Source organism: Rissa tridactyla, chromosome 6 (genome assembly GCF_028500815.1).
Source record: "Rissa tridactyla isolate bRisTri1 chromosome 6, bRisTri1.patW.cur.20221130, whole genome shotgun sequence".
Lineage (NCBI taxonomy): Eukaryota > Metazoa > Chordata > Aves > Charadriiformes > Laridae > Rissa > Rissa tridactyla.
Window position 1 is genome coordinate 73,549,733 of NC_071471.1, and position 25,708 is coordinate 73,575,440.

Consider the following 25,708-nt stretch of genomic DNA (forward strand, 5'->3'; position numbering starts at 1 on the left):
TGAATCAGTGGATTTCCAAATGCCAGGATCTCTGGAAGCATGTAAAATTGCACATTGTTAGGAGTACCAGAAAATTGTTAATAATAGGTAAGCTAATAATGTAATAACAATCTTTAATAATACAAGATTTGAAAGTTGAACAGTAATGCCTCATCTCCCTGTTTAGTACTGAGCAAAGGCTTGAGAAAAAAGTCAGTCTTTACTCCCCATCTGGAAAGATCACCTTTTAGGTGTTAGCGGCAACCCCAGTGAACATCTGCTTAGACCGAAAAAGAGAGCCGTCTTTCAGAGGACTGTAACTGAGCCAGGACACACCTCGCGCGTCAGTCTCTACCGGCTGTGATGATGAATGTTTAGCCCTAACGCGTCACTTCTCATGTAGTTCTTGGAGTACAACAAACACTGGAAAACGTTACGATCGCAATCTTACAGATAAGTGAACTGGAAGGTAGACATATTCTGAACTCACCACTAATTTGGGGCTCCTAATCCTTAGCTGCCCAGCCCAAAGCCTTACACTCCAAGTTCCAAAGGCGCGGGGTACCTCTGTGACGCCCCCAGGATTTCTGTGGTGCCCAAGTGCTGGTTCTGCGTTACTTGCACCAACTGCTGCAAACTTGCTTTCCTCCACAGCGCTCCTCCAGCCAGGCAGGGGAAATCAAATGCATTATTCTACTGGGGCTGGAGTTAGAATTGCCTAAGCAAAGAAAATCAGCCCAAAAACATGGTTAATATATTGTTCCAGTATAAACCGGTAGTTTTGATCGTTCCAGTAATTATTTCTGAGATTGTGCTTGGAAGATAAGCTACGTGTATTTGTGCATCCTCGCATATGCAGAAAGCTGAATGACAGGTTTGCTTTGTTTTGTTTTTTTTTTCCAGAATTATAGATCAGCGGTTTGAGAAAGTTTCGTATTTTGTCTTTGGAGATTTCAACTTTAGACTGGATGCCAAAGCAGTAGTAGAGGTAGGACTTTTCTTTTTCTTCTGTTGTAGACCCTACCAGGTTTTATTGCTCAAATGTTTTTTCCTGTGCAAAAGCTAAAAGCGACCTAACGAACTAATCTTAATATCGACATCAGACTTGCCTAGGAATACTTCCAACAGGAACATCTGACAGGTAACTAAAAATCACTGTTGTGAATCTGCGGAAGCAATGAAGAAAAACGCAGCTGACCCGCTGCACTTCTCAGTAGCAGAGTGTAAAGTGAGTATCGGCTGCAGAGCCCACGCCACCTGCGCACGGTCCCGGCTGTGGAAGGGAGGAAACGTGGGCACCCAGCCGAGCCCTGGAGCCTTCCCACTGCGCGCAGGAGTCTCTTCCTTTGGCAGGCAGATTCCTTCTTTGAAATCTCTTCGGGCTTCAGCACGGGATCCCACATTTCTGTTGTACATTTGTGACTTTGCCATACGTTTGTAGCTCACAGTGAATCTCACAATTGTTTACTGCAAGCGAAGTAAGTGCTGGTTCATATTTCTACACTGTGGGGAAAAAAGGAGAGACATTTCCTAAATGTCTGTAATAGAACTCCACACTTTAAAAGTACAAGCAGACGGTTGTGCAAGCCTTTGTGGCAGTAGCATCTCAGCGTGGACGGGTGACTGGAAGTTTGTATAAACCCAAAAAGAACGCAGTAAACCCTTTTCATCATGAGTTGAGGTTACCTTGGCTTTACTGCTAAAGCTCAGCTCCAGGTAACACGGGGTCAGAAATAACATCCAGGTTGAAATCCAGTTTAATCTCATGGTTTTCACACTTTAATTCTCAGAGATGCTGTAGTGTCTTTTTGGTGTCCTTGAGGATAGGCATGGATCTTCTAAACCAAAAGCTTTTATTTTGTAAATCAAGCAGCGGGAAGCGAGTGGCCTGTGTGCCCAAGGCTGGCTGCCCGTCATTCGGTGCGGTGCAGTTCTTCCTTACCCAATCATCAGTCCTTCACCTGGTGAAAAACAGGAGTTTGACATTACAGCACTGCGTATGTAGCTAATAACTTCCTTCTCGGAATCCTTCATACATTGCAGTCATTTAACCAGCCACCTAAAGGCAGAATTGAAATGCAGTTCAAGTCACTGCTTCAGAATACACAGCCCCATATGTTGAGGACTGAATCCTGCTCTGCTACACTGCTGTTACCATAGTTATCACTAATGCTTACAGATTACTTGGTTTTGAAATATTATGCCTGTTTGGTTTTTATTCATTAGCAATGCGATAGTGTTATTGAGAACGCTTCTGTCTGAGAACACCTCCTCTATCAATCGTGCTGCAGCAGAATTCTCTCCTACACCCACTATTGATGAAGGGCGCTGTAAGTTTTTCCTAACTTACTAACTGCCTAGCGGTCTGCAGGATTGAAACTGCAGAGAATGCTTTCTTTATTTCCAACAGAATAAGATTCGTACATTTATGTCTGTGAGTTTCAAAGCGATCCACTTCTAACAAAACAACGTCACTAACCATAGATGATGCTGAACTGCACGACAGGCAGTAAGGGGTCGGGTGATTCCTGGTCCTGACACAGTCGTACACTCGTGAACACTCGTGTCAGTTAATGCTGTTGCATATCATTGCATATGGTATGCATATGTGTTGCATATGAGCACACAAGGTGTAATCTGAAGATGAATCAAATTCACTTACCCGTTCTTGCTAGGTAAGGTGTGTGCTTGCGTGGCTGTACAAAGCGTGAGAATAATGCGTATTTTCTGTTGCTTTTTTCGAGAAGTAGCATACCCCATTAACCAGAACTTCACCCAGCTACTTAGCAACAGTAATTAAACATAATTAAAGTTGATCTAGAAACTTCCACGTGTAATTTACATATGCACAGTTAAAGTCATATTAAGTTTGTTTTGGTACAGTTTGTAAACCAGCATGTCAGAAGATCCAGAAGATTTAAGAAATGGTTGTCTGATGGAGTTTACTGCACAGAAGCGGTAGTACAGGCAGTGTGTCTTTGACAGCATCTTAGCACTGCAGCAGTCATGAATGAATCAACAGTAAGCATACAGCGCTCTGCTTTGACAGTACAGTCCAGGCTCCTGGGAGAGAGACCAGTCTCTAAAGCATACTTTGGAAGGGCGGAGTTGCAGGCCACCTCTGGCAGGAAGCATTCTGGATAGGACCTAATGGTTTGGCTGTACGTAAGATACAGATCCAGTCCCGGATCACTTCACAAACTAGTTAAAAATGGTGTTTCTCACCTCTGCCATTCTCCACGGCTGGCAGAGGGCAGATGCCGTGGCGGAGGCCGGGCACAGCCGGGAGTGGCGGAGCAGGAGCACAAACGGCCCAAGGCGATCCCTTCTCTGCCTTCTCCAACGCTGCGCCAGCCCGTGTCACGCAGGCACCTCACCTCCAGGAGACACCCTGGGCCCCTCCGTCTTTTCAATGCGTGCCTGTGCAAACTGCTGTTAACCATTATTGCGACTATTCAGCAGTGTAGTGAATCCTAGGAATTTTAAGGGTTAATCCGTTGACCTGTCATCTTCGTATATATTACTAAATTTATCTCTGCTTTTCTTGCTGACCTTTTGAGTGCCCCAGTGTGCTAAATGCTTGGACACTAAGTGCTGGGAGCGATACGTGTGTTGCAGAAATGTAGGCTGTGCTTACACCAAACACAAAGAATAAAGTATCTTTCTAAAGGATTTCTCAATTAAGCCGTGGAAAGGGAGAATCTGAGAGCTGTTTCAAATGTGGAGTCCAGACACTGAAGTGCAGTGTGGTAAATCAGATGCCCAAAATGTTGTGCTTATTAATTCATAATTAATAGACAATAAATCATTAACATATAGTTTATTAATCATTTTATGGGAATCTTAATCTAAAGCCGTATTGATTTCCTCGCTAGGGAAATCTGCTTTACTGTTGTTGGCGTAATCGGGGGCGGGGGGTGGGGGGGAATCAATAAAACAGGTAAAGGCCTCTGGCAATTCTGAGATCCATGTGTGCGTTAACAAGCGCGTTGTCTGGAGGGATAAACTGGCAAGAAAGAAATAGGACGTCTGTAGCATAACAAGCACAGCAAATACAATTGTTTTACAGTAGATTTGAATTATGGATTGAGCATAATTTGTAGCTTGGCATGATGATGTTCAGAGAAATACCTACCGCTCATCCATTTAAAGCATTTTAAAGCTGTCCTCAGCCTGGAAAGGGCCAATGATAAGGTTCCAGTTTAGTCCAGTTTTCTTTGGCCGATGTGTGATTCAAAATACAGGGCGCATGAGAGGAACCACGAGTTTTTTTCCCGAAGTCTCAGACATTTGTGTGCCTGGGTGTGTGCCCGGCATCGAGGACATCGGCGACTCTTTGCCAGGTCTCGGGCAGTGACACCCCATCTCGGCTTTGGCTGCGAGATCTCGTACGCCATCCTTGATGCCACCCTCTCCTTGGGACAGGCTAGAGCCCCCAGAGACTCTTTGCCTCCACATAAACATACGGAATGCTTCTCCTTCTGTCGCTTCTGTCTCAGCGAGTCGGTTCACTAGTCTTGCTTTATTTAAATCACCATTTAAGTGTTAGGTGGGTCTAGACCAAGGAAGAGTATTTTTGCTGTCAGCTGGCCGTAGTAACAGTCTGTATTAATCTTTGAGAATTACTGTCTTTTCATGTTGAAAAAAACAAACTAGTTATCCACTGAAACTCTTCTCTGTAAATCTTCCTAATACCGTTTTTCCATCTTAGGAGCAGGTACAATCAGGCTTAATAAAGTAGGCTTATTTTGGAATAAAAACCTATTTCTGGCTGAGATTGATGATTCAAAAGTCTCTCAAAGTTCCTTGTACTTCCAAGAAAAGAGGAAGGATAATTGTGTGCTCCTCAATTCCAAGAATTGCGACTTAGGAATGTAAAGTTCAGTGTGCAAACCGTAGGTCTTTAGGAGAAAGTCATATTAATCACAGAATCCATTTGCTCCAGGTAAACCGTAACCTTCACTTGTATCCAGAAAAGACAGTTTTCATTTTTCCCTCACTAAAGGACATTTTGTGAGGGTTGATAGTGACTTGGTAAGCTGGAGAGTGGTAAAGTGTATCATACATGAACATTTATAAAGGTAGCAACAGAAATGCTGTTTCGAGATACCAGTCATTTTGGCCTACGAAAAGCTTTCAGGCTCCATCTGCAGAATGAGAAGCAAAGTCCCCATCTTAAAACCCGGAATCCGTGCTTGTACACCTGCCCTGTCTACTTAATGGGTTACATTACAGTACAAGGTATTTGCTTTCTAGACTTCTGCCAAGCAGACATTTGACAAGCCATAACTGGAAATGCTGATTAAATGTTTTTGAAAAGGTAATAACTATTCATAAAGGAGTTGCATATCTAGCTCCGTCATTCACTCGCATTGTGCCTGTCTGCCACCTCTGGCCCTTTGCCTTTATATTGTCTAGTAAAATAGGAACAACTTCATTCTAGCATGAGTTTTTAGCTCCTGCCATATTGCTGATGCTACAGCGACTCACAGAATTTTCATTTGATGGTACAGTCTTGGCACAATATTGTCTTTCATTTTGAAAAGGACAGTGGTGGCATCGTATCTTTTTATCCAGTGTGCTTGTGCCCGCAGAAGTTGAAGGAGCGCTGCCTGGTAGTGCCGTGAGGTGCTCACCCGCGGAGCACAGACCTCTTCCTCTAAGAGCTCACTCGCTCTTTCGAACAAACACCTTCTGTTCAAAAAAAAAGCTGGTAAAGCTAAGTAATTGATTTAGATCTTCCTCAAATCTGGAGAGGTATTTTAAGTGGAACTCATTTCATTATGGAGTCTTGTGTTTTGTGCAGTAACTAGGATCTTTGCAAACTCCAGCCAGCAAACGCGCATGTGTGTGTGTTTTTCAACCAAGTTTTATTTGAGAAGATGCTTTGAATACATCAGGAAAAGTAAATGTAAGAATTGCACAGGCTCATTACAAACACAGCAGTCATTTCTTTTTTTAAAATTCTGACTTCTTTTGCTTTCACAAGTGAGCATTCAGGAGAAATTAGTAATGTTTAATTGTATTAAAAATACTGACGTGGCATAAAGAAGTAAGTGTATATAGTCGTGGGCATACGCAGTTCTGCCTCCCAGTCCAAAACCGAACTAGACATTGTTGTCTTTTCTAGAGAGTGATGATGAGCAGATGTCTATATGCATAAGTATACATTTAAGATCTGAGCTGTATCCATTTAATTCATAGCCAAGTGGTCAGCTCGTGTAGGTCCTGCCGAATTCCTCGGTGCAGGATAAGTGAACCACCTGCTGTGTGACAGTAGTTCCAGACAGCAAAACGTGGCATCTGAAGCACTGAAGTATTTTTAAATTGTGGTCTATATCTTTGGACTATTGCTCTCTTTAACACACTTTATATTAAGATTATTTTCAGCAAACAAACTTAAATTTCTTCTAGCTATAACTGTATATTTTCCTCAGCAGTTTCATAAATTAAAACAAAAATTTAGAAACATTTTTCTTTCCACATCTTTCCATATCATATTGATACTTAGTATTTTAAGCATTTTATAATTTCCATAACTACAAATTTCATGTTTTTTCCCTTATAAACATAATCTATTACAATAATTAGAAATAATACGGTGATGTGGGGGTTTGTGACCACAAATACCATTGCTTTTAGTATGGCAGAAAATGTGATTACAATTGGAAAATTATTAAATTGGAAAATGTTTAAAGTGGGGATTATGCAAATTGCGTTCTTTGAAACCATTTCAGCATAGTAAGGCACTTGCAGGGAAACACTGCTAAAAGAAAACAACATTAATGATCACGAAGATTACACAGGGACTGTGTTGGCCGCAGTATTTACGAAATAGCTGATGTTTCAAATCTGTGGCAGGGGAAACTAGAAGGCATTTTCAGAAAAAGAAAATGTATTGGAAACCCGTGCTTAGGACACATGCTCTTTCAAGTTCTTAGGTCTTGAATAACGGTTGGAAATCACTGAGTTGGTTTTACTCTTCTAACTAGGACTATGAACCTGCCTGCTAATGCTGGTTCATACCATACTTGCATTTCAAACAGACCTAATCATAGAATGCGGGTGGTTTGGTTTGGAAGGAGCCTCTCGAGACGCAGTCCAACCCCCTGCTCGAGCAGAGTCACCTGGAGCGAGTGGTACTGGGCCGTGACCCGTTCAGTTTCGAATATCCCTGAAGCTGGAGACTCCACAACCTCTCTGGGCAACCTGTGCCAGTGCTTGGTCATCCTCAGAGAAAAAAAGTGTTTCTCATGTTCAGAGGGAGTCTCCTGCATTTCCGTTTGTGCCCAGTGCCTCTTGTCCTGTCACTGGGCACCACTGAAAAGAATCCAGTAACGTTGGATTAACTGCCTGGGTAAGGGTTCCCTCAGCCACCACTGCGTGCCTGGGTGCCATCTTATCCCAGTCCTCAATTGGTATCTGCTCTCTGCCTTTGGGGCCATGGAAAAATACCTTTTGTTTCTCTTTCAGACATTTGTCTTACCTGTGGCTGTGTTCTCCCAGTCTTTTCTCTAGCTCACTCGCTCCCTTCTCGTCCCAGGTCTCCGCCCCATCTCTCCATTTGCTGGTTGGGATACGGAGAACAGAAAGGTCTGCAGCTCTGCTCTTCTCCTGTTCTTATTTAACAAATATTGAAATGTCTTTAAAAAAATAAGGAAAACATGTATGGAAAAATAACCTTTTTTCTAGATTATAAGAGTACGAGAAAGAATGTGGTCAAGAATTACTGATGTGAAATTACTAATAGTTACAATTGTGAAGAGTAACTTAAACATCTATGTACCAGTCTGGTTTTTGAGCATGTAGTTAGATTATTTTATTCTCCTTTAGAGACCCAAAATCTGCAAGAGGTGAAACTCGCGTCTTGTACACGTTTCATAGCCTATTGTGTGATGCCAGAGTAGATACATAGCAATAAATACACATTTTCAGGTGATTTGTGCATGTTTTGAGGCTGATCTCAAACCTTGCTGCTCAGGAGTGGTGAGTTGTTGAATGTAGTTGGAAGGGTTGAAAATACTGATGCAGTGAAAACTGTCAACAGGTAAAAAACCTGTCTCTACCTATTCTAGGCTTACATCAACATTTGTAAGTCTAATCCTCTGTCCTTCCTCTTCTGCCAGAACGGAAGCAGTTTAATGCATTTTTTAGATCAACAACAGTGCCGTTTCACACACGTGTTTTAACATTGCGGTTGTGCCCGTAAGCCGCTCAAAACCTGACTCACAGCCACCCAAAACCCACAAACTCAGAAATTTCTAGAATTTTTAAAATTTTCTAAAATTTCTGAGATGAGGTACGTGTCTTTCAGCCGATTGCTGCATTGAAGAACAGTTAATTGTGGCCTTCCTGTGGCAGCAGGACAAAATCAAGAGGCACAGGTGTGCAAATGGGCCGGTAGCAGGCCCCTTCTTAAAAAAGTAGCAAATTAATTAAAGCTTGACTGAATGTTGACAAAACCAGGACTATCAAAACCTCGTTATGTCCTAATTAAATCTTTAAATAGTTAGAAAGGAAAGCTTCTAATAAAGTGCTACAGATCATGCAAAAGAGCTCTTTTTTACACCTGTGAAAGGATTTGTTCGTTCTTTCTCCTGTTCTCCAGTTCGTGTGTTCTTTTGCTCCATAGTGGCCGGTAGTTTAAAACTGCAGTGGGGTTCGCTTCTTCCTTCAGTAAAGTGATATTAAGCCATCCTTATAAAAGAAGAATGGCATTGCTTTATTTCTGGGATAAACCTGCATACCATGGAATAAATTATTCTTAATAGTTTACAAGCTTCAGATCATGTTTTCATTCCAGTTAGAAATGTGCATAATTGGTTTTATCTTCTCAAATAGTGCATTGTAAATAACTTTGTCTCATAAAGATTTTAACTTTCTTTACAAGCTAAACTGATTCTAGGAAACGTTGGAAACAAAATCCTGTGTAAAATGAAAATGTAATAACGATTTATTAAATTAAAATGCATAAAACTTCAGGTCTAATAAGGACAGTTTTATTAATGAATGTAAATTGCAGGAACCCATCTGAGGCACCTGCTAAATGTTCATTATAAATTACTCTCATAGACATAGTGATGAGTTTCATATTGTAGCCAGGCTTATAAAAGCATGCAGATTGCTTCCCCAAGGGACTGTATATTTACTTAACAGTGCAGTTAATTGCAATTATTTATTTTCCAGTGATTGCAAATGGCTTCTGCATTAAAGATATATGTGGCTATTAGGAATTATTCAATTACCTCTCTTTTTCTCAGTAGTCTTAAGTCAAACCTGAGCTCAGATTCCCAGAGGTAAGTCAGCAGCGTATTAACTCAGTGCGTTCCTTAGCTTTCTGCAGGGGCCAAAACTGTGTAGCCTTAAGCCCTCTCGGCAGAGCTACCTTGAGAAACACTCATTACCCGTCCCCGCAGCTGATTTTTTGACATCTTCCGTTCCATACTGATGCTGCCACGCTTATTGGCAAGATTCATAGGAGGTTAATTAAATCCATCTTCAAAACAACGAGGGGCCAATGAGCCATATCCTCGTTGCAATAGTAAATTAAATGATGCAATTGTTTCTACTTCCATCATGGATAAGGGGAGAGATGAGTGAATGAATTGTTCTCTGGCTGCCTCTCTGGGGCCCTGGAGGGTCTAGTAGCATGTGGTCGTAAACCTGCTTTTAATTTGTGGCTACAGGAAAAGATGACACTGTTATCAGCAGGCAGAGGTCCCGCACAGCATCACGATGTGAAAGATGACGCTGTTTAAAAACTAAAAGGAACTCTATTCCCAGCAGGGTTTAGCAGCTCCTCCTGTTTCAGATGCAAATTAATACAAACACAGTTACAGAGCAGAACAGAAAAGATGATACGTTGATCAGATTTGGCACTGCTTGGGCCGTAATTAAAACGTACACAAATTAAATACAATTATCTTGTGCTTTCTAATAGGACTGAGCATCATTAAACTAATTAATAATGCAGTCTATAAGCTCAGCTCTGCTGCTGTGACTGTTCAGAGTGTATGTTTTACGCCTCGTGGCAGCGACTGGCAGCTGGGAGGCTCAGCTGGCGGCAGTGACAGCGGTGCCAGCAGCGCCCGTCTCCGCGCAGCCCGGCCGGCGCTGGCCCTGCCACACCTGCCACCCGCCACCTCGCTGACGGGTGACGGGAGCACGGGGGCCAGGCCCTCCTCTCCTCGCTGCTGGCTGCTTGCTGCCAGGGAAATATCTACCCACCTGTGGGGCGGCCTGGAGGGACAGACTGAGGGCAGAGATTTGTCCTGTGCACTAAGGCGGGGGGAAGAGGGAAGCTCCTGGGGCACCTGCGTCTTCCATAGAGGGCTCGTGGGTACCTGTTGGCACCAGGAGCAGTGCTCCTGAGAAAGCAGCCAAAATCACCTGGAGGGAGACCTTGCGGCTTCCCTCGGGCTGGCTGGTTCAAGAGGCTGAGACTTTATTCAAATGCACATAGAAGAATTGTCTTGACAGCAGGTTCCAGTTAATAAGATAGTAATGCCCGATCCCAGGTATCCACTGCAGCCTTCCCAAGTTTAACAGTGCTCACCTGTCTAACGGGGTCCCAGGTTAATTTCTGCCTGGTGACCTACTCATTAAGAAACAGATCCTGACATTTGTTTGCCAAAACTTTGACAGCGCTCAGGCTCTTGCACCTGTAACGTGGAGCATTTGAGACCGAGTACAGGAAGCACTTTGTTGTGTGCTTGTCTGTGGGCGTTAGCAACCGATTGTTTTAAGTCATGGAAGGATTTGTAAATATTTTTATAAAAGCAGGTGTAATTGGAATAATTAAATAGAGTATCATAATGCATAGTGAAAGCCTGCAATAAATATGTAACTAAAGCCACCTCTTAATTTTTTTTCTGCTTATATCTAGTGTAGAAACTCGTCAGTTCATCTGAGGCAAAATATCACTGGGGTAGATGCTATAAAATATTTTTTTCTTCATCTAAGAATTATGTCATTTTAGAAGAAATACATGTACATGGAAAAATGTATTCTTTTTACATTTCGCTTTATTCTGTTTGTTACCATGATACAAAATGTTAACATCTATGGACGAATTATGCACTGGCATTTGAAAGGCACCCATTGATGGTGTAAAATAGAAGAGGGGAAAAAAAGTTTGCACTCTGCGTATTTGCAGCAGTATATCAAAAGCCTATACCTGTTTTCATTGTCAGAAATAGAAGCCTAGAAAGAGTCTTTTCAAAAACACACCATGTAGTACAGATTGATATTTTGCTTGCTTATCAAAAACAAAATTGAGAAAGAATTTGATATCCATCTGAAAATGAAGGAACAGGATCATATCTGCCCCTGTACTGTACACAGGAGCTCCTGTGGCAAGTTTTGTTGTAGAGCTGGAGTCAGAAATGCAGTAAGAGTTGGTGAACTGAATACACAAAATCTCTGTGTGTGTGTGCAGCTACGTTAAAACATTTTAAAAATGTGTTTAACATATTTTTACCTGAAAATAGTCATTCTCAGAAGTGGGAGAAATGTACACTAAGGAACCAAGATTGATATTTTGTGAAAAAAGGAAAACATTATTTTTATTTAGATTTGGACACATAGTTAGCGTTGGCAGAAGAAAACGCGCTGTCTTTACTGTAAAGTGAACGGTGGCACCTCCTTCCCACTGCCTAATGGTGAATGCAGTAGTACGTATGGAGCATGGACAGATTGCCTTTTTGTGCTAGGCCATGTATGTGAGTCAGGCAGCCAACACCTTTGTGTAGAGACAGCAGTTTGCTGTTGCATTAAATCGTTCGGCGTGTGATTCAAATCTTTGATCACTTCTGTTTCCTTTATAGTTAAGGCCACCTTATGTAAACTGTTGTGTAGTGACAGATAAAAATATTCAGATTCATATGGCTTGGGTTTTTGTATGCAGCAATGGTACAAGAGCTTTCTGAGTAAAAGACGGCTTCTGCGTCTCCTTTCATGGAGGCACAGTTAATACGGCATCTTCCCACAGGACAGACTGGTTTGTGTGTGAGCCGCAAGACACAGCATCGCTCCGTCGCCACACCACAATGATGCTTTATGGCCCTGCCGCGGCTGGAAAGCTGCTCTGCTTTGTTCAGCTCCGCTGGAAACTCGTACTCCATGTCCCGCTTTTCTAGTGGAGAGGAAGGGCTTTCCTTCAGACTTTCAGGGTAAAAAAGGTATTTACTGACTCCAGTGGTAAGTGGTTTATGCACTACTGCTTTATCAGTGACTAGTGGCCCCAGGACCCCATCATGCCTTGGTAGTAGAGTATATGACAAAAAAGACACTACTGTTATCTGGTTCTTAATGGGATCTCTGCCATGAAGTCGTCGAGGTAAAGGCGTTCAGTACATTTTGTCTTGGATTGTAACCTTACAATGTAAGCATACATGTAAAGCTCTTTGACAGACTTAGATTTTTAGCTTGTTTCTCTTTCTTCTGTCTTCTTCGGACCTCTCTGCGTTAAGATCACTTTACAAGCATATGGAACTGGTTTGAAAGTCCCTATTTTACTTCAAATTAGCGTAGACATCAGTATTAATTTTAAGATGGTTCAGAAAACACACCCTTAACTACGCAGCAGCTTGGAATATTTAAGTGCAGCGTGTTACACTTTTATCTCCCTCACGGTAGTTGCTGTGTCATTTCTGTAGCAAAGAGGTAATAAATGGGCCAGCGGCTTCTCTTCATCAGTCTTTCTGAGGAAGACTCACACAGTGGTAGTGAACATAATTTCTAAAGGATTGGGATTCGATGCAGGTCTCCAGTATGTTTTGTCATTTTGTGCATTATCAAATGAAATGTTGATTCTCCAATCTGCAAGATGTATCCGCAAATCTACCTTTATTAATATTGATAATTCAGACAGCAGTTTTACCTTTCTCAGAACAGGATTTCCCATAAAGTATCCCATTTCCTGGTCCCAATTTGAGATAAGAATTCGACATCTCAAAGCAAAACATGCAAAGTGACAATCCACGAATTGCGCTCGCGGTGGCGGGCGGAGGCTGCCGGGCCTGGGCCTGGTGCTCCCGTACCCCCTGTGCCATGGCGGGCCGTGCCCCACGGCGTGGGCAATGGCAGCCTCCCAGCTGGGGTACGTCTGGGAGCGCCGGGCCTGGGCCGTCTGCTCTGGGTCTGCCCAAACATCCGTGTCGCATAAAGAGGGTGGGTTGTCGCAGAAATTACATCGGTTGGCCCAAATCTAGTTTTGTCCTAACTAGTAGCCATCACGTCTGTCCGAGGAGGGGCCAGTTCAGGTGTGCAGAGCACAGAGGGGTTGTGCCTGTCAGGTCCCGCTGGAAGATGGGGTTTGAAGGAGGGACCGCTCACCCCCCCGTGCCGACCTCATAACCATACCCGTGTCGGCCTGTCGCGAGGTTCAGGTAATCGGTATGTAGTAAGATGCTTGCTTTTAAGCTCTATGTCTCTGAGGCATAGGAGAGGAGATGGGTAGTTATTTTAAATGTTCCCCTTACGCGAAGGCCATTTGTTTCAGCTATGCTGAAGAGGTCAAGGGGTGGAGTGACGATGTTGGGACCATTCAGCTTCTCACTAGTCCTGCCTAAGGACCGAAGGACCACGGGGGGTGCATCTTCTGCGTGCTGCGCCTTTGAAACGGCGTCACCTTTGTCTTGGTAACACATGGCCGTAGAGGTTCGCTGTGTCCTGTGCTGCCTGCGGCGTCTCTTACATCTACAGGCCAACCATGGAGGTCAGATTGGTTTCTTCTTACACAAAGTCCAGAAGTCTTAATGAGAGGGCGAGGTGCGAGTTCCTGATAGCAACTGATGTTCTCTCTCGTGAAAATTTTAGCATTTCTTCTCTATGTTATTTAAAGTCTAATCCTGAATTTTTGCATTACTGCTTACACCAGAACTCTGTTAGGATGTTATTTACAGCTATTAGAAGCTTTCACAATGATCAATAATGTGTAGTAATTTAATATGTAAAGCCATTAAGGGGTTAAAATGAATTTTATGAAAAGAGATTATAGGATCTTTATCACATGTTGTTTATCTGATCAACAGTTAACAATTTAAGACAGTATTATCCAAGTAAAAAGAAGATTTGTTTCAGATACTGACATAAACATCCCCTCATAATAGTGGCTTTTCATTTACTGCATTGCAATGTACCATAAGCTTAAAGGCACAACAGCTTCTTTGTGTCTCTCAATAATGCTTGTCCAGAGTGATGTCAGTCAATTTTTGACCTATACAGTCTGATGTTATTCTCAACAATCTTAGAATAGATTTTTTTTTCCTTTAATGAGTGAGGAGTATGCCAATAAAATCCTTGAAAATTATCATATTCCTTTATAGTGTCTTCCTCTGGAAGAACGAGGTATATTACCCACGTGGACATTTTTGTTAAGTCATGAGGATCTTTCATCTGGCTTTTACTGCCTTCTCTTGTTTCCTTGGATTATTTTTTTTACATACCATTGGGTCATTAGAGGACCACTCCCTTGTGGCTGGCTTTCCAAACACTTTGTAACTTGCGGTGTCAGTGGCATAAATAAATGCTAACAGTTAAATAGCACTTTCTAGTAGAGGTTGAAAACAAAGCTGTATACATGAAACAGCATCCTGGTAGGGGCAAATTCTGAGCTCAGCCTCCATTACGGCATGCTGGAATCCCATGGAATAGCATAGAAAAAGTAAACCAAGGATGGGCCTGGGCTTCATTCCAGATGCACCTAATGCCTGCAGGGGTGGGGGTTCGCCCCCAGCGTGTCCCTTGGGGAGCTGGTGCTCCCCGTCCCCGTGGGGTCCCTATCCCCGAGGAGGCAGCACTCGGGGCAGGACTGAGCAGGCTGGCAGCATCGGTGGCACAAAGCGATGTGCTCGCCCTGTCCTGCTTTCCTGCCAGAAAAGGAGGAAAATCAGCTTTCTGGAGGAAAAACATCTTCCTGAGCTCTGATGCAGCACAGCTGCTCAGCACGTGCCATGCTGACCTTGGTCACAACCTGAGGCCACCGAGCTCGGTCCTGCCCACGTGGTTCAGAGCAGGGAGGCTGCTCGGTGCCTATGGGAAGATTCCCATCATCTGCCATCCAGCCTCTGGAGAGATACCTGCACGTAGCCCTCAGGCAGGAAAAAGTTGTTAGTTTACTCTCCAGCCTGAAAAAGTCCAGTATGGATTACAGTGGCATTGCTGCTAGTTACATTAAACTCCTACCCTTACTGTGCGGCACTCAGGTCAACTTGCTTCCATAGAGACAGTAAAGAAATGCATATACTGGATGAACTCTTTATGGAAATCACTTTGTGTTTCTATAGCCCTATTTCTAGATTACTTTTATTCACATAACTCTAATGCTTCCCTGAAAATCAAACCAGTTTTAATTCTTTCTATGTTTTCAGCTGAACACAGTGTAACTGTAGTACTGTCATTAGGCTTGCAGAAGCACAAACTTAACCCAGATAGAGTTGGACTTTCCTATGGGTCCCGTATTTCCCCCTCACTGTCGCTTGGGCGTTTTTGAGTCATGAATTCCCTGCAGCACATCCCCTAAGCTCTCCGTGGAGAAACAGCTCCAGGCTGCAGCTGCCACTGCTTTCCTTCTCTGCCCTTCAGTGTGAACCACGGCAGGGTTCACACACAGCAGGCTGCACTGTGCAACCCGGCCGTTACCAGCTTTGGAGTAAAGTCAAGGATGTGCTAAATGCTTGAGTGACAACAACTGAACTGAAACAAGCCAAAGGTCCAGAGTATACAAGAGATTTAAATTAGAGATTGCCAAAGTGGGATGGAAATTTGTTTTTCTTCTGTCTGCTGGATACTTTACATTATATAAAATGAATACTAGATGATAATTGCCAATCTGATGTCTTTTATTGATTTAATTCAATAAGCAGCTTCACCTCCACCTTTTGCATGCACTCGCCTTAAAATATACGCATTATGAAGACAGTGATTCAAAGTCTTTAGAAAATCAATATCAAGAAGGGATTTTGTTCTTCAAATATTGACAGCAGAATAACTCTAAGAAACAATGACAAACAATAAAAGCAAGGATAGACAAAATTAAGGCTGTAATTCTCTTGGAGTTAGGCTCTAAAGTAGTCTCAAACAATTGCTTGATATTGCATATTGTATGTGCTTTAGCAAATGGCGTGCGTTGATCCCTTGCTGTCAGAATTTCTTGTTGAAAACCTGTGACCATTGAAACGAAAGGCTGGTTTTGCCAATTATTTCTATTCAGTTGGCGGTTTCACTTGAGTTTTTGACAGTAACTTGCAGATTTTTTTTCAGTCATGAAAAAAAATCATGCACTGGGAAGTTACAGAAGAGTATATGTAGGCTGTTACTGTTAGCATTGTTCCCGCCTTTGATAATTCTCCCATAACTAAATAAAACTTACATTGAAGCCTGTAATGTTACAGTATTTAAACTGAGCAGCTCTGTGCGCTAATTTATTGCGGTTTTGTAATGGTAATTTTAAAATCCTTTAATACTGTCAGCTGAATTCCCTGCACATTGAGTATAGTTCCAATATACTCTTTTACGGAGTGAAATGCATCCTTTAGTTAGTGCAAATCGTACTGGTTGCTTAGTTGTTATGTTTCTGAAATCAAATTGTTATGGATAGTTCACTACTGCTTCATACAAGTAACACTATGTTATTAACATTTATCCATAAAAAATATTTTTTAAATGCTATTCAAAACTCAAGTCTGTTTTGATTTTCTCACTCTGAAATATCTGAAGACGGTCCAAAAGTCTAGATAATGAGTAGTGAGTACCCACTACACAGATAAGAGAATTTCTTTTCAGTAGGTGTCGAAGGCTTATCAAGTTTCAAGTATTACCCCACTTGCAAATGTAATTCAATAAACCAGTAAGATTTATTTTTAATTTCTGCCTTTCGTTTTTGCAGTTTTAACAAGTGCTGAATTTCACGAGGATGTCAGTATCGGACCCAAGTGAAAAGTTTGAGAGCTCGGTTCACATCTGATAGTAGAAAATGCGGAGTTAATGTTTTCCTTGAATGTATTGAAAACCTCTTTAACTTGACATATTTCTGTATAATTTACAAAAGGAGGAAAGCTTTGAGCCGCCTGTGCCTGGGTGATGTGTCCTGACCGTTAAACCAGTACGTGGAAGTTGGGTGGCTCGCTGCCGTCTCTCCGCGCGGCTGGACGGCAGCACTCTGCGCACAGGCGCGCTCCCAGCGTCTTCGCTGGCGCAAGGCTTTTGTGGAGCTGAGGCAGAGAGGAGCCTCAGCAGGTTGCAGACAGGACGGGGCCATTCCACAGAACAGGGCGGTTTTGATCAGTATCCTGGATCATCGCTCCAGCGGTTGTCTTGTTCCTTCATTATTCTGTCATTTCTTTTTCTTTCCTTGAGTCGGGAGGGTCATTGGCTATGTTCATTACTTTCAGACATCTAGAACAGGATCGATATTTTACTGTATCTGACCAGCTTTCCATTTTGAAAGTAGGACAAAAAAATTTACATCTTTTATTTCATATACTTAATAAAACTGAAAATGGTGTTTTAGAAATAGAGAGGTCTTCTCTATGTATGTCTGCTCTACATGCTAAAAGAAACAGAAAATGCCCATCATGTGAAGATTATGAAGCATACGGGAGTCGATTAGTAACAGAGGAAGATTTCTACTGGTAGGACCAGCCAATTTTACTTGTCCGTCTGTAGCCAACAGTCTTTAATGTTGGTTTAGAACAAATTGGAGTAGCTGGGATGTTGCAGAATGCTAAAAGAGGAGCAGATTTCTGTCTGTGGTCAAGGGGGAAGAAAGGGAAGCACTAAGCAAGGTTCTCATTAGCTGAAAGCTCGTTAGCTTGGCATTCATTTTAGGCGAACTAGCGGAAAAGTTGCTAGTGAGAAAAAAATTGAAAGATAAAATGCAGTCACAAAATATGCTTGAACAAGGCAGTTTGTCATGAGATTAACAACTTTGATGAAAATGGTAATCAAGTTATCATATGGCAAAATGAGTTCATTGAAAACATCATTGTTTAACTTTGCATTTGGCTGTTTGCATCTGTAGGAGCACCCAGGGGTCGTTAGTAGTCACAACAGTAAAGACATTGCAGGCAAACGGCCCAGCCTCAGCTCCCGTGGCAGTGCCACGGCATCTATAATTAATGCATCTGTAGGTATATTTTTTTAAAATTGCAAAGTTGATTTTACATGTGGCTGCAGAGCTGGTATGTTGGAATCCATGAGACTTCTTCACACCAGGTATTGAAAAAGCTTGATTTGGCCTGAGAGGAGAGTAGGGCAGTCTGTCTCTTTAGCGAGACTCTAAGCCAGATCTGGATGCAGCAGGGGAATTGCTTTCACAGGCAGTAGCAGGTTTGCTGGTCTGGGCCTCCGTTACGTGTGACTTGAACAGCCCTGCTCGTAGTCCAGAGAGGGTTTCCCCGGAGGTGGTAGTTAGAAGACTGCAGTCTCCACGTTCTGCTACGTTTGCAGCAATGTTCCCGTTCCTTTCATGTCTAAATGATATTTAGAAGCTGCTGAGAGACAATATTAAATGAAAAATCGCGCATGAGAAATTAGCCACAAGAGTGATTAATAAGAGGTTCTGTTCTTGGAACGACTCTTCGAGGAATTGGTGAACGCCCTGTGTCTTCCCAAGAGCTAATGTCTTTCTGAAGATTTGTTTTAGTAAAAGAGATGCCATTTGCTTCAGTGCAGGAGGAAATTGGTGCAGCGTAGTGGTCTGTGGTATGTGTGATTAGACTAGACAAATGCATGGCCACTTTTGGCTTGGGTTTTTACTAGTAATTTGTTAAGGCTTCCTAAGCAGACTTAGATACTTTCTGTCTCAGATCTTCTTTTCAGTAAAATTATTTTTACAGAGCTTCATGCTGGTGAAGGAGAATACCACGTCTTTGTTTCTTTACCATGTGCATCTCGCTGATGCTAATAATTAACAAGTTAAATCTGCACCTGACCACAAACAGCTGATGAAACATTTATTTTAGTTATCCACTGGATTCCTGATAGAGACAATCAATAAGTAAAATCTATGCAAATGTGCAGGGTTCAAGTGAGGGCTATCCTAAACAGGACTTAAGCTATGCACCCGCCTTTGTGCCAAATTTTCCAGGTTTTTTTTTTTCTCCTGTAATGAATACATGTATTTTGTGCATTGGAGCATGGCACAGGGCCTTTTGGATGGCAGGCTCTTCAAGAAAGAGGAAGAGAGTTTTAATCACAAAAGCAGAAACTTCAGTCAGAGAAGTGATTCTGCACTTTGTTTCATTTGTAAATGGTGCGTATTGGCTTTTGTGAAACGGAACCCGGGCCCAATTCAGGACAGCGCTTCATAGATTCTTTACGCGGGGCTTTTTGAGTCTGAAATAGTGCACATGAAAAGAGAAGGAGATTGAACATAATTTGTTCCAACAGCTAGTCTGAGATTTTTTCCAATCAAGATTCTTTAGGCATATTCCTCTTTGTTGAGCTATAAGCAGCTTTTAAAATAATAGCATTAGCCTATATTTCAAGACTTCACTGGGTGTTCCCAGCTATGGTGATTAGTTATAAGAAACGAGAAATGCATGTATTGTAACCTTTTAATGGATATGGGAGACTTGTAAACTAAGTCGAGATTTGAGCAATTCGTAGATTTCAAAATGAGCTGTAGAGTTCATTGAAAAAGAAAAATGCATCATTGAAATTCATGGTGCCACTTTGGTTTTCTTTGCTGAGATTTATCATTGAAAGCCATATTGCTTTCCCTTTGCCTTTATTTAAAGCTCTTCAATACATTGTTTTTAAGGTCCATTTCTTTTACAAGCTTTTCCTTTCAGCTTGCTCAGGGTATCGGGTCCTATGAACATCTGTTTGTGCCTAAAATCAGCCAGGACCTGGACTGTATCCTGCCTCCCTACTCCCTTTTGTTTCCAGAGGCTATTGTTTCCGATTTCATGCTATCAGAGGGGCTGCATGTTTTCCTGTGTGAAGTTGTCAGAGAGATAAAAGCACAGGAGCAGGGTCACATTTCGAGGGATGGGCATGAAAAATTGGTAAAATGTATCTTGAGGGCCACCCACAAGACTTGCTTGAAGAAATTCAGAAGTAGAGAGTAGAATTGTAATTTTAAAATCGTGCAAATTCCACAGTGGACTAACTAGTGGTGAAATAAGTGTTTAACTGGCAGAAATCTCTTTGTCAGATTTACACGTCGTTGACTTATTCCTGTTAGGTAGCTTGAGAGTCTCCAGTTGCATTTTATTAGAAAGAAAATACCATCATCTTCATTACGGTGCCTGCCCGTGTCTCTTCAGTACGAGAATGAGATGCCAGGAGATTTATAGCAAGCGTGTTACACCTTTCAGTCATCATAATACCCCAGGGAAAAGAGGAACATTAGTGAAGGTGTCTACCTGTCCACAATTACCGATATGATATGAGACCTGCAAAAAATACAATAAGGATGGTAATGGTAGAAAGACAAATAGTGCAGCTTAATTAACGTAATGAAATACACTTTCCAGGAAGAGAACATGACACTAGGCTTGTAACTGTGGCTGTGGTTTATAATGCTGTAAACCATGACTAACCAAAGCGTACCGATCCTTTTGTCGCTCATGAGTTCCAGAAGTGGAACCCTAGTATCAAAGGATGCAAAATAATTCAGTTGGGGGCTGGGGGGAAGAACATCTGCAGTTACCCATACAGCTGATTTAGGCGGTTTAACAGAGCACCCTCTCGCATCTGCATTGACGCAGCAGTAAGAGGTTGTGTCTCTTTCTCTGAAAGTACTAAAAACCCGATAAAAAGTTCTCTCCATCCTTAACATAGTGTCACTATAACTAAAGCAGTGTCTTGCCATGTTGCATATCATATGATTTTAACCGGTTTTGCTTAGGTCTTGACTAAATAGAAAATGAAGAATATGGTTTTAGTAGTACTGTTTTAGGTCAGTGATTCACTAAGACGGTTACTTTTATTTTAGGAGCTTGTGATGAAGATTTTGTTAAAGTGCATGACAGAAAAAACAAATGGGATATGCGAGTTGTAGTTTTTTTCATAGGCAACTGATAGATAAGGGATACCAAGCAAGGCATTACCGGCTGCCATATAACTTCCGAGTTAGTAACTGATGCGTGTGATACAAAGCAGTCTCATACCGGAATTTTAAGGGAATGTGGGTTTTTTTCCAAATCTTTGTGGTAATCTTTTCCAAAGATTAAGTCAATTATTTTCCTTAAATGCACACATGATTTGCAATTTAATGTGAGAAACTAAATACACATTCTAGGTTTTGTTGAATTTAGCAACATTTTTGGCTGTGGAAATTCAGGGGAGCACACTAATATGCAGATTTTTTTTCACTTTTGTAATACAGCACAAAAAAATACTAAATCTGGTTTATTATTGAATTTATATCCTTTATATATCCTTTACATTTATATCCTTTATATATCCTCTAGATATATTTGTATCCTTTATATCCTTTTTAATCCTCTATATTTTTTGAGATGAATTTCTTTATAAATAGAAAAAGGACAAAGCAGCAGATGAAGAAAACACTGCAAAGTGTGTAGCAGTTCTGTAGGTGAGTTTAAATAAGAGCACTGAGTGAGTCTTTTTAAGTCAGAATATCACTTATTAGCACTCATGTTTTAGAGCCTGTTGCAGCTTCTGGTGGCCCGGGTCGGGTGTCTGGGTCCCGCTGCGGGGCAGCTGTGGGGGCGACATCCCCTCCCACGCGTGTCCCGTCCCTCGGGACGGCCAGGGAGCAGCGCTGCCGCGGTCCCGTGAGGCTCCGCGCAGGAGGGCTGCCGGGGGTTGTGTGGGACGCCCCGGCCCGGCGCCACGCTCCGATGGAAGGCAGGCAGCAGAGCCTGCACCTCCTCAGAGTGGAGCGTGCCAGCACGTCTGAGGGGACGCCTCTGAGGAAGTCACAGGTGAAATTTCAGTTTTGGGGGGAAGACAATCACATGTTTGCTTATTTATCGGCATGTTGACAACCGTCTTTCATATCTTGCGTCACATCAAGTATTATGGAGAGGAATTGTAACTTCTGTTGTGAATAATGCTGATCGTGTCCTTTTCTGGGCTTGCGGGTATAAGTTCTTTTCGAAATCGCAGCTTTTTTATCCCAGCAGTTTTCTTTGGCATACCTGTCTGATTTGGGATGGGTAAAAGAATTTACTTTGTTTAGCTTTCTCTCAAAAGGGAAAAAAGCAAAGGCTAGAGTAAAAATTAATAGCACATCTTAAAATCCATTACAACATCTCCCTTTTTTCTGACTAAAAGTGAGTGAAAAAGGCCTCTCTAGAGGAAATAAAGAAGAAGTTATTACAGCTTTCACTTTTTTGTAGAGTATGAAAAAGCTTTCTGTATGTTAAACAGTCTTGTGGACATCTGGCATGATTGGTTTTAATCTGCTGACTAAAAAGTCAGGATTAAATCTTGCTTTACACCTCTTTGTATTGCAGTCAGTAAAGTGACAGAGCTGCTCTGAAACAATGGCGCTACTTATTCCACCCAATATGCCATGTGGTAGATCACCCCCTTTTTCAGCACCACTTCTCTGCAAAGACAATGAAGCATCTGGTGGGGTTTTCCTGTGTCCAAGATATTTTTTGTCAGTAATTTCACTCAGCCGGTCTGCTTAGCTCTCCCTTGGTGCTACTTTTTGAGACGGGGTTTGCCAAACCCAGTGGCAAGAGGTCAGGAGGCCAAAGTGATGAATTTTTATGTGCCTGTTTCTTGTGTTTCTGCTCAGTCATGATTCTTTGCGCGCTGTACTGCCTCTGAAAGGGAGCCACAGTGAGCAATTTGTCCTCCTGGGCCGCAGAGAATGGGGAGGCAGATGAGTTAAAGTAGCATGTATGACTCCGGACAGAGACGCACACAAATGTTTTCTTACGGCGGAACAGAATACTCCTGTCACTATTCACTGCGAGAGGGGCTTGGGAGATTTGTAGCCTGTTGGCTTTCGATCAAGTGACAAATGAATTTAACAGCACTTAAAGATACAGTGAAAATAGCACCTCACTAACTAGTCCGCAGCTGTTAGCTTAAAAATGATGTTGCATTAACACTTTTGAACTTGCGTTTTCCCCCTCTCTGCATAATTGGGAGCTCTCTGTATTTCTCAGCATGTTTGAATCCTTGAATTGCCTTAAGGAAAAAAATTTCATCTGTGTTTCAGAAACTCTGTAGAGTATGCGTTCTGGTCGTTTGCCCAGTTGGGCCCCCGTCCCCTCCAGATGCATGGTTGATCCATATGAGCACGAGGACCGAGGAAGCCGCGTTTGTGGCAGAGCTTTCTGTCCTCTCTCAGTGGTGCTCTGTAACACCCGGTGGTGTCGAGCGAGCTGGGGATCTGCGTTCGTTGCTGCGTGAAATCCCTCTGGATCCCCAGCCAGTGGTGTGAAGTTGCTGTTCCTCCAAGTCCTGCTCTCTCTCTGATCAGCCGTGTCACTCTAGTCGGTTGCAATTTGTTGTTGATCAGCAACTGCGCTTTGGACCCGTTCAGTGGAGGCGATGTCCTGGAGGGAATTCTCAATATTGCTGTAATGCACAAACCCTTCATACTTACGCTGTCAGAAACCACACCAAAGAGGACGCAAAGCTACCTTACCAGGGCTGGTGAAGAGACGCAGTAAAGAGGACATGCCGCCCTATTTCCTACTCTCCACATTGACTATTTGAGCCCACAACTGTTTCCTCTGTGTTGCCAGTCTTTTTCTTGGCTGTGGTGTATGTGTCATACACATTCTGATCTGTCAATCCATCCTGCCATTTATCAGGGAGAATATGGTAAACCTTGGGTCCACACCTTGCACAGTATTTTACAAAGATACCTTTCCTTCATTTTATCCAAAAAGCATTTCTTTTAATGTGTGAATGAGTGCTCCTGAAATAGGTGCACTCCACGATGGTTTGCGTCTTGTCCAAGAAGCAGAAGCCTGCCTGCAGGGTGCCTCCTGGGGCACCAGCCCCACAGCCCTCCTTCTCGCGTCTTCAGAGCCAACTGCCCGCAGGCTGCGTGAGGGCAGCCATGGGAGGGGAGGACAGCCTGGCCTCGTGGTTCTCTGAGCTATTGGAACATAACCAGCTAAAAAGGATTATTTGAACTTGCAGGCTGCTGCACTCATATTCCATTTAAAAAGTGAATAAAGGAGCAAATGATGTGGAACCAGACGGGGAGTACATCGATGAGAAATGAATGAGATATGGCAGGGTGAAAAAGAGCCGAGTCAGGGAGGCTGGAGAAACAGAGAAAGGGGAAAAATACAGTGAGGAAATCATCCATGTGTTGCATCAGCAAGGCATCACCCGATCAGCCAAGTCTTAGCCTCACCGTAACACTGTACAGCACATTCCAGTCATTAACACAGTGAATTTCACTGCCCCTTTGGAAAACTTGCTCAGGTCAGAAAACCAGATACAGTGAACTGGAAATGATTCTCCTGTCTCATTTGCTCCCTTAAAAAGTAAACTTAGAAGAAGGGCATTCTTTTCCCATAGAGGGGAAGCGGTGGAAGAGTATTGACGTCTCTCCCACTTTGCCGCTCGCGCTTGTGGTCGTTTGATGGGGTGGAGGGCACGTGTCCATCTCAGAGCTGGGCTTGGGCTTCACAAGAGCTGGCAGCCCCAAACACACTCGTGCCTTGTGCAAGTCACTTTCCTGTTCCAGCCCTCAAATTTCCTCTTTGTTTAAGAGACTAATTATTTTTGCTATTATGCTTGATAGGAAGAAAAAAAACCATTTTGTACTTCTCTGTATTTCTCACTTTGTGATTAAAAGCAGCTAGTGTCTGCCTAAAGGCATCTAGAGTTTAGGTAGATACGTGGTTTGATTTCAGAATTGCCCAACACTTCATGTTTTAAAAGTCAGCTCCAATTTTCCTTTCTGAGGGTAAGCTTAATGGAAGTCAAGTGCAAAAATACTATTGAACAGTGTATTGGGCGTGCATCGTATATTACACAGATGACACCTGCTGTTGTAAGTCTACTTTGTGGAAGCCAAAGGTTCCCACTCTTCAGAGGCTAAGCCTTGGTCTTGAGCCATGTCACACCATTGATTTTTTACAAAACTTCCCATTAATTTAAAGGGCAAACTCCCGCATTTACTGGTTTTGTCAGTGCTAGTTGGTGGAACAAAATACTGCATGGGAGTGTTTCTGAGGCCTGCTGTTTGTTCTGAGTGAGGAACCATGGAAGTACTCTCCTGAGCAGAGCCCTTCGCTGGTGACGGGGCAGCGCACGCTGTCTTGGCCCCAGCAGGCCGTCGGTCGCAGTGCTCCCTGCAGTGCTCACAGGAATAAAGATGACAGACTCGTTATTTGGAACCCCGTGACGTCCAGTTGTGGAAGTGAGTCAGGAAGCACCAAGTAGTTTTGTTAGGTGTTGTCTTAAATTTTTGCTACTTCATGTTACGGCTCCCATGTTTCATTTCTTACAGCTACCTTAAATTACATTAAATACGGAGGTCGCAGAAGCAGTAATGCCATCAGCACAAACAGAGGCAAATGTAACCACTCAAAACAAAGGCAATTGCAAAGCACACAGGAGCAGATGGGGTTCATGGGCTATTTTGCTTTTAAAATGAAAAGAAATAGAAGGTTCTTAGTCTGAAAGTTAGATAAAAGCAAGCTTAGCTTTTAGGAGAGAAGCTGCCTCTTATTTCATTCCTCCTGAATTCAAGGAACGGGGGATTTTACATTTCTCTACAGAAACAGATTTACATCACAGATCCTGTGTGCTTCATCAAAGTCTTTGC

General features: G+C 42.6%; 1 protein-coding gene across 2 annotated transcripts in view; it reads left to right on the forward strand.

Moving 5' to 3' along the window:
• The window catches only part of INPP5A (inositol polyphosphate-5-phosphatase A), a 236,049-nt gene that overhangs the window by 161,993 nt on the left and 48,348 nt on the right, over positions 1–25,708 (forward strand). For both annotated transcript variants that reach the window (XM_054204457.1, XM_054204458.1), the window contains exon 9: positions 883–967. In XM_054204457.1, the coding sequence (XP_054060432.1) occupies positions 883–967 (85 nt within the window). The remainder of the gene's footprint in view (positions 1–882; positions 968–25,708) is intronic.